This window comes from Sinocyclocheilus grahami, unplaced genomic scaffold (assembly GCF_001515645.1).
Source record: "Sinocyclocheilus grahami isolate Dianchi unplaced genomic scaffold, SAMN03320097.WGS_v1.1 scaffold271.1, whole genome shotgun sequence".
NCBI lineage: Eukaryota > Metazoa > Chordata > Actinopteri > Cypriniformes > Cyprinidae > Sinocyclocheilus > Sinocyclocheilus grahami.
The window spans coordinates 1,072,197-1,081,579 of NW_015505450.1; the positions used below are offsets into that span (position 1 = coordinate 1,072,197).

The 9,383-nt window shown below is 37.2% G+C and overlaps 1 protein-coding gene across 2 annotated transcripts in view; it reads right to left on the reverse strand.

Annotated features, from left to right (window-relative positions):
• Positions 1-546: 546 nt before the first annotated feature.
• The window catches only part of LOC107599769 (MOB kinase activator 2-like), a 28,114-nt gene continuing 19,277 nt past the window's right edge, over positions 547-9,383 (reverse strand). For both annotated transcript variants that reach the window (XM_016291461.1, XM_016291460.1), the window contains exons 2-4: positions 2,567-2,727; positions 1,072-1,165; positions 547-688 (exon numbers count right to left, since the gene is read on the reverse strand). In XM_016291461.1, coding sequence (XP_016146947.1) covers positions 556-688; positions 1,072-1,165; positions 2,567-2,727 — 388 coding nt within the window. In that variant the 3' untranslated portion in view covers positions 547-555. The remainder of the gene's footprint in view (positions 689-1,071; positions 1,166-2,566; positions 2,728-9,383) is intronic.

Consider the following 9,383-nt stretch of genomic DNA (forward strand, 5'->3'; position numbering starts at 1 on the left):
TTAATCATTTTAAAATGATCTGATATTTCCAAGACCGCAGGAACCCTGCAAGAGCTCCTGAAGGTCATTCACGTTGATTTGTTTTGTGCTTTTCGTAATGCATAATGTTTCAAAGCAGGTTTATAGAAACGCATGTTTCTACGTTATAATTACGATCCATACATGGCCTTTAATGCATTGTTATGAAAATTGGAACCAGCTTTATTAATGTTATTTAGCATAAAAAATTAAATAAAAACTGTTACTATAATTTAACAGACTTGAGGTAAAATGCACTAATGAAACTCTGTACTTTTATTAACTATGTGAATACTGTAACATATGTATTGTTAGTTAATGTTTGTTATTATACAGAAAAATCATAAACTGTTGTAGCTTGGAACATTGTCCACATCCATTTGTGTGTTTATTAGTTTTCTACTAGAATGGATCATTTGCTTTCAAATAAACAACATGGAAATGAAATGTAATGTTCTTTATGACCACAAATAAGCATCAAACCTACTTGCTTCAGTCGTGCGGTTTGCACGCTCCTCGCTAGGTGGCGCTAGAGACTCACTCACCGTATTTCGTAGGAAAGATGTCCTCATCAGTCACCAGCTTCTGAACTGAACTCATGACGAAATCCACGTACTGTGGCGCTGTGCATTTCGTCTTCTTCCCTTTCTCATCCTGCCAGTAGTACGTCCTGCCAAACACACAATCGAGTTGATTTTCCTTCTGCTGTATCCATCTAAACCCTTGTACGGGTGCAGCAGCATCATTGTTTTCCTTCAATCGCTCATCGGTTCCCAATACAAATACATGACCTTGTCGATCTCTCCACCAATCGTCTGTCTGCTCAGCAGCTGTTCATTAACCAGGCTTCTGATAGTGAATCTTCCCAGAAGCATGAGCAGTATATTTATGATGACACTCCGGTTTCTTGAATTTCCCCTCACCAGGAACAGTCAACGTCTCATTTAAAGCATGCATCAAACTGAACATGCTCTTCTACCATCACACCTCTCCCTGAGGTCGCGACCCCTGAGAGTCTGCAGGCTTCATGATGGATGAATAACAGATACTCACGTGCTGCAGGCGGTCATGGCCAGACATGTGTCTCCTGTGCAGAACTCGGAGATCGTGCTGTACTGCAGGTTAATCAGATTGAAGAACGTCGTGGCTAGAAAAAATAAAAATAAAAATCACACAAACCATTCAAAGATTAAGCAATGATAAAAAAACAGAAATTCTTCTATAATGCATATAAATATCATAATGCAATATGTCCAAGTCATTACGAATCAGATGGCTTTGTGTTGCTTATTGAAACATGCATAAACAATGACTTCTAATCATCTAAACAACAATCTTTGCACTTTTTTTTTTTTTTTTATATTTATAAATGGATGCAAATATGCACATTTCTATAAAATTGCATACTGTACATAATTACATCATTATTATTATTATTATGTATTTGGCTATATGTCAACTCTAAATATGTAGAAATATAAAACAGAGAAATACGTATATTTAAAATATTATAATATATATATATATATAAAGAGCTTTTATATTACTATATATAATTGTTTTATATTTTTTGTTTAAAAATGTAGACTTCTATTTCAAATAAATGCTGCTCTTCTGAACGTTCTGTTCATCTGTGAATCCTGAAAAATAAAATGCATCACAGTTTCCACAAAAATATTGTGCAGCACGACTGTGTTCAACATTGATAATAATCAGAAATGTTTCTCGAGCAGCAGATCAGCATATTATACTGATTTCTGAAGATCATGTGACACTGAAGACTGGAGGAATGATGCTGAAAATACAGCTGCGCATCACAGAAATACATTACAGTTTAACAGAGATTCACAGAGAAAACATATATTTTGAATTGCAATATTATTTCACAATTTTACCGCAGCTTTGGTAATATATTACACATGTATTCTGCATATATTCTAAGTAGAGGAAATGTAGCTCAACAAGCACCGTATGAGACGACTGTGAGCTGATCCAGAGAAATGGCTTCAATTAACCACAAAAGGCAGTGATTTGGTTTAATAAGTGCTTGTGGAATTTGAAAGTCCATTAAAGTTTCCTAAATCGAGTCATATTTTTTTTTACATGTTTTCATTCCAGATAAAATGGAGGGAAATGCAAACAATGCTGTGATTCGTGGCTTCGGAATGTTCTTCCGAGCTGGTTTTGTCATGCAGTTATATAACACAGAGCTGAAATCATGCATTCCCTCGGATGAAAAGAAGACATGTTTTCAAAGCACACTTAGTAACCAGACAACACCACCACGACGGTTGCCGTTTACCAGATTAAAAACAGCCAACACATTTCTATAAGATTCCTCTGGCCAAAAAAAGAGTAATGTGTACTACTGATGAAGTTTTGCAGATTAGAAATGCTCATAGCAACTAAATATAATTAAACAGCATTCAGGACACGATCTGGGGTTCAGACGTGATCCTGTAACCAAAGAGCAGCGAAAACAACTGCACTGTAACTTTACTTTGGGCTTAATTCTATTGAAGGAAATGAGGTGAGGTGAGAAACCCACTGTTGCAAGCGAGCCACTCGTTCAGGTCGATCTCTCTCGGCAAAACCACCAGCTCCTTGAGGTCGAAGTCGACGACTCTCACTTTGGTGTGTTCTGCATCCAGGTAATGCTTCTTCTCCTCGGGGGGCGGCTTCTTTCCATTGGGCTTCCCTTTGCCCTTCCTGTGCAGACGAAACGCGGGCGAACAGAGGTTACTCAACCTGATAGAGCTGGGAACCAAGTCTTAAACTCTATAGAGCGGCATGAGGGCCTGTGCAACAAAATAATATTAATAATAATAATACATTTTATTTGTAATGCGCCTTTCTTACACTCAAGGCGATATAAACAAAACACATTTTTCTTAAAGTTCCTAAATTCGAATTTTGTACTTAAATATGATCAAAATTCGAATTATATTCTAATTTAAAATGCATAATTTCAGCTAGGGTGAAGAAAAGCTTTTGGCGTCTCTCCTGAGGCCACAAGAGGGCGCATCGAGCAATGCACGTTTATTCAAAGCATATAAGATAACATGACTGTCTGTGGAAAAAAGTGCATAATGTTTAAAATGTTTATAAACCAATTATAAGTAATTAAGTTGCTTTTAAACAACTATAAACAAAACAGCATCATGTATGTATGCATAGTTTAATACAAAGGGCCGAAAGCCAATCACACAGAGTACAATTTTCATTTAAAAACACGAGTTGCAGTGGGATGGGGAGAAAACCCCGCCATAAAGTCTCGAGATATGTATTTTCAAAGTTAAACTTGCATTAATTGTACATGGCTTTCTAAACATGCGGCTCTTTTGTGCGAGACGGGAGTGCAATGCTGATAGATGTCCCTCTAGAATAATATGATGCAACGACACTTACATCGTCTTCGCATCTCGTGCGCCGCTGATAAGCCTGACAGACGCACACCTAAAATTTGAATGCAACGTTTTTGCATTCGAATGTGGATTTTTATTTAAAATTTGACGAATATTCGAAATTCAAATAATATTTTGACAGCCCTACTGCCGACTGTATTTCAGTGTAGTGACGTATTTCCAGCTGAAACGGAATACTGAATAGAGGGCATGGTTTTATTTTTTTATCCTGACGGTTGGAGGGGTGTTTTTAAGGATATTCTGCCCAAGCCGTCAAACTGACGTCATCAGAGAAGGAACGCCATTCCAGAGCGGAAGGAAATATTCAGATTTTGATTAAAGATCACCAAGACAAACATTTTTTTCAGCGGATTAACTTGCACGGATTAATTGTTCACATCAAGACTAGCAATGTGCGCTAGTAAAGTAAATAAAGTCAATTTTGATTTCATGCGGACTTTAAATAGAAACGTGCATGTGTTTGTATTTATATACACACATATATTATGTAAACAAAAACTTTTATTTTGAATGAGATTAATTGTTTGACAGCACATATATATATATATATATATATATATATACAGTGGGTACGGAAAGTATTCAGACCCCCTTACATTTCATTTATTAAATTTTAAAAATTACAGTTGCTTTTTTTATGGATTACATGATTACATATCCACATATCAATATAGGAGATAAACAAGTTAGGTCAAAAGTACTCGAAAGGTAATTGGAATACATAACCTAAAATGAATAATCTAAGAGATTACGTTACTAACTACAATTTGCAAGTAATTTACCCAGGATTTTATTGATAATATATACAGTATGCATAAAATAAAATAAAAAATATATGACAAAATATTACTAATATATATATGTATGTGAATGAATGAATGAATGAATGAATGGATGGATGAATTCTTGATGCTCATTTTTTAAACCAGAAAACAAAAAATCATTGCATATATACTGAAATGATCCAGTATTGACCAGTTGATAGCTAGGAACTGTTTATGTGGGTAGATGGTCCATTATTTCTGAGGAGGCCTAGTAAAGGTTTCTGTGTTATGTAAGCACATACAAACACCTCATGCGTTGCAGCAAACTACGCAACGATCTGTGCACATCCATTTTCCACTGCAGGTTTGCTCCGTTAACCTTGCCCCGTGATTAGCGCAGCAGACCACAGACATCCAGGCTTTTCCTTCCACATCTATTTTTAGCACAGACGGGTTGTATTACCATCAGACCCAGTCCTCCCACCGCACCCGCGCTAATACAGTAATAACACTCCACTCCAACACACAAGAGCTGCTTTCATGCAAAACAAGAGCTTTAAGAGTCAATGATTACCTCACAGCACCTTTAAAACACACAACCTCTGACAGGAGATGTTTTGTAAATCAAGCTTTCATACAAAAAAATGTGCTAAAGGACCGTAATTTTGTTCACACCAGTTACTTTTTATCTGTGGGGAGTAGACACTGTATAGTGTACTAGATACTGTGTATATATATATATTACCGAAACCAACATTTTTGGATACACTTGGGCAAAACCCCAAACTGAAAATGCTTTTTAATAATTATTTATTAAATAATATAAAATAATTTTGTAAGACATTTTAATTTAGCTCAATAATTGTAATACTAAATTTATTTAAAAAAATGCAAGCCAATAAAACAACCACACTTTTATTAAAAAAGTAAAACAATAAAATTGGATATCAAATATATTAATATTAAATATCCAATATTATTTTTATTCAGTTCTATGCAACAGAATGAGATTTAACTGTTTTTTTGTTTTGTTTTGTTTAATTATTCAAATAATAGTCCTACAAAGCTAAAACAAAAACAAACAAACAAAAACAATGTATTTAGTAATTAAAGTCATTTCGGTTTGTGCATTCTGAATTTTCTGTTTATCACTAACAATAATAAAAATAAAAATAATAATAACATTATTTTCCAGTCGATATTTATGATTTTTTTTTTAATTCTTACAAATATTTTTACCACACACACACACTCTCTCTCTCACACACACACACACACTCTCACACACACACTCTCTCTCTCACACACACACACACACTCTCTCACACACACACACACACACACTCTCACACTCTCACACAAGTTAATACTAGGTTACCAGTCAATTACTATTAAGTGATCGCTGATGATATTCTCTTTAAGAATTATTGGTCATATTTGTTACATGAAAACATTTGCTTCAAACATGCACACATCAGCAGGATAATAAAACATACGAGTAGAACATTAAAACTATTGACCTATTAATTGGAAACTAGCTTTATCTTTAACATTGTCATCAGTATCTGTATAAAGCCATATCATTGACCTCTGATGGGGAGATTTCTCATATCAGCTGTTTCTCTGATATCACATGTGATGCCAAATAGTTTGAAACAGTAAAGAGCTCTCATATCTTATATTCGGTCCAATAACAGCAGTGCAATATAGATATATAAAGCAATATAAAGCAGCATCTGTATCTGTCTGAAAGGACAGACCGGCCAGCTCTTTAGACAGCTGCTCCCATGTTGTCTGACTCCGGGGCCCGGGGCCAGTTCTGGCTCTCCACACAGAGACAGACCTTGTTGCTTTAATGGCGAAGAGGCGGGACCTGAAACCAGCGCTGCTAAACACACACAGACTCGCATCAGAAACACTCTTCAGCCTTCTGCTGTAAGTCTGAGTCTGCAGGGCCAGCGGAGACGCTCTGGGGCCGTTTTGTGTGGGATTTCATTACCGGGAGCAATTTTAAGTATTTCAAAGTAAAAGAAAAAGTGGGTATCATTTATAGATCGATTGGCGTCCATGAACTCACTCCGTCGACATACAAACTCGGTGTTCTTGGATTCTTTTGTTCCCTTTTCAGTGCATTCAGACAAACAGATCCTGATTCCTGGAAAAGCATGACACTAGACTGTCATCGTGAGCGTGTTTAATGGTGCGTTACGTCTTGAACCGTGCATAAATGACCATCACGTGTTTGTGGGGATGAAAAACGTCACGTCTGGAGTGAAGCAGTGGCAGAATGACAGCCTCTAAATCTTACAAAATCCTTTATTTCTGGGGTTCACAAACGTGTTTTTTTGCAAGTCAAATCCCTTAAACGTAAAATATCGCTTAATATATCTTATTTTTAGATAAGAATTTAGATCTTATTTTAAATATCGTATTTTTAGAATTAACATTTCAATAATTTAACAACACATTCATGTTCACTGTTATCTGATATAAAATATTTATTGTTTTCGGTCTTATTTTTATTTTTTAATTATTTATGCATACGACTGCATATTGCTGCTGCTGAAACCAACTGAAACCTCTTTCAGGGTCTTTATTTTTATTTTCTTTGGTGGCCTTTAACATGCAACTATAAAGTACAAAAAGTGGTGCTGAAATCATGATCTATTTGCACAAACTGCTACTTATCACTGTGGACTTGCTACAATCACACACACACACACACACACACACACACACGATAAACGTACATAGTCCAATGCGATCATACATCCAAAGGCTGACTGTCTCACAGCCATTAGGCCAAGTACAAAACACATACAGTAACAATAATCCATTATTGCGGATGATCCGCTCAGTGTGATCTGATTACTGAACTGCCTGCGTTTGACTCCATTTATGGTAAATACAAGAGGGAGGAGGACGTCAGACTCTGGCACGCTTTCTTTTCCTCAGAACAGTCTCTTAGCCATGCCCCTCTGAAATCCCCCAACAAAAACACGAGAGGTCGACCGAATGATCGGTTTTGCCGATTAATCGGCACCGATAGTTGATTGCCAGAACTATCGGTAAAAATCCAAATCCATAGTAATGACCCGTTTTCATATCATTACTATGTAAAATTTGAATGATGATAAAAAAATTATAATAAAAAAATCCACCAAGTAAATAAAATAAGGTATCAAAATCATGAAAAAAAATAAGCAGTATTCTCTGCTCTCAAACGCTGAAACCGCACCCACTCGCGGGAAAGTTATATAAGGAGACTGAGCTGTTTTGTAAATTATCGCGACCATGTATTATGCATTTTCGTGACGATGGCAAAACTGTAGGCTGTAGTAACTCACATGACACTTTACAATAAGACTCCATTTGTAACATTAACTAAGGTTGATAAAAGCTGTAGAAGTATTATTCCTTGCTAGACTGTTAATTTCAACATTGATAAATTTGTAAAATTTTAAAGTTGCTTCTGTTAACATTAGTTAATGAACTTTGAACTGACTTTAATGATAAATATATAGTCATGTACAAACTATGGTTTGGGACTGTTTTTTGTTCAGTATCCATTTTAAAAACTATCGGTTGATTAATCAGTATTGGCCAGTGTGGTCCTACCTAACTATCGGTATCGGCCGACCTCTAAAACACAGTGTATGCGATCAGTAGGGCTGGGTATCGGGTTCGATACTTTTTAGGCACCGACCGAATTGCCTCGATACTATCGAGTATCGAAAAACGTCTCGTCGTTCCGTACCAAACTTCGATACCTAAGGGGTTAATCTCATCAGTGAGCCAATAAAGGCCCGGGTTCACTTCACTTTCCACGTTCCGTTCCGTCTCGCACTCAGCCGTGTCCACACAGCTTTCAAAGTATACTCAACCGCGGATGAGTGCTGATGGACGAGCTCGACACAGGCACAGTTTGACTTGCGCTCTGTCTCAGCTTTCACCTCACGCATGCGCTGTTGTACGTGGACCGTCCACGCAGTCTCAAAAAATTGCCTGCGCGGCTGTCCGCGAGCCCTCCTGATGACAAATATACTTTGGCCTTAAGCCTGCAGCACTAGCCGGTGTGTTCGACTAGAAGAGGTGCAGCGCAGATCGATCAGTGTTTGACATCCGCGAGAGCAGTCTGCTCTCTTTAGCTCTCGGGGTACTGTAATACACCGATCGGTCTGCACAGTTGGTCCGCGTCAAGTCGAACACACCTACTAGTTTACACCGGTTACATTCAGAGATGTGGCGCACACATGAGGCTGTAGTGTGAATGAGTCCCAGCCCCCTTAGATGTAAGGCTACATTTACGTTTTAAAATGAAAACGATCCTCGTCATACTGGCGTTTACACTGCGTTTCAAGCCGGCTTTGCACTATCTCCGACAAATGACAGACCAGTCATTCAGTCATTAATTTCCAATGGAGAGTAGCGCGGGAGCTGCGTGGAGCTCCGATCATATGCAGATGTCCGTTCATACTAATGTTACACGACCGAAAGCACGTGTTATGTGGCCCATTCATGCACACTGTAGCATCAAGCTACATAAGACAATAAATACGATTTATAATCCGCTTTTACTCAAAACTCACTTTAAACCACCATCAAGTGTTTGTAATAACTTCCGATTGCCGTCTAATGTGTGTTTTGGCCATGAAATGTTGCTGAAATTAAATGTTATTACCTCTGAGTCAGCGCAGCGATCATGGAAGAAAGAGCACAGGAGGACAGCGCTGGAAGCTGCTAATGCTCATCAGTAAATCAGTGGAACATAAATAGAAATCATGATTCTGTCTGAGCTACGAGTACGCGAACACACACAATGTAGCCTAACAGATGTGTAAACTGAAGACTATTTGAGCTTTATTAAAACTATTTGCACTGATTTATTGTGTTGGTTACATTGTGTTCCTTTGTGCATTGGCTCAGGAGATGAGTCTTTGAGATTGTATAAACATCAACAAGCTGAAAAAAAAAAACAAAATTTTTTTTTTTTAGATAATGTAATCTTGTTCAAATTGATTTCATAAAATAGGTATCGAAAAAAAAGTATCGTTCAGGAACCGGTATCGAAGTCAAGGTATCGGTATCAACATTTTTTGAACGATACCCAGTCCTCTACACTCTTAAAAATAAAGGTGCTTCACGATGCCATAGAAGAACCTTTTTGTCTAAATGG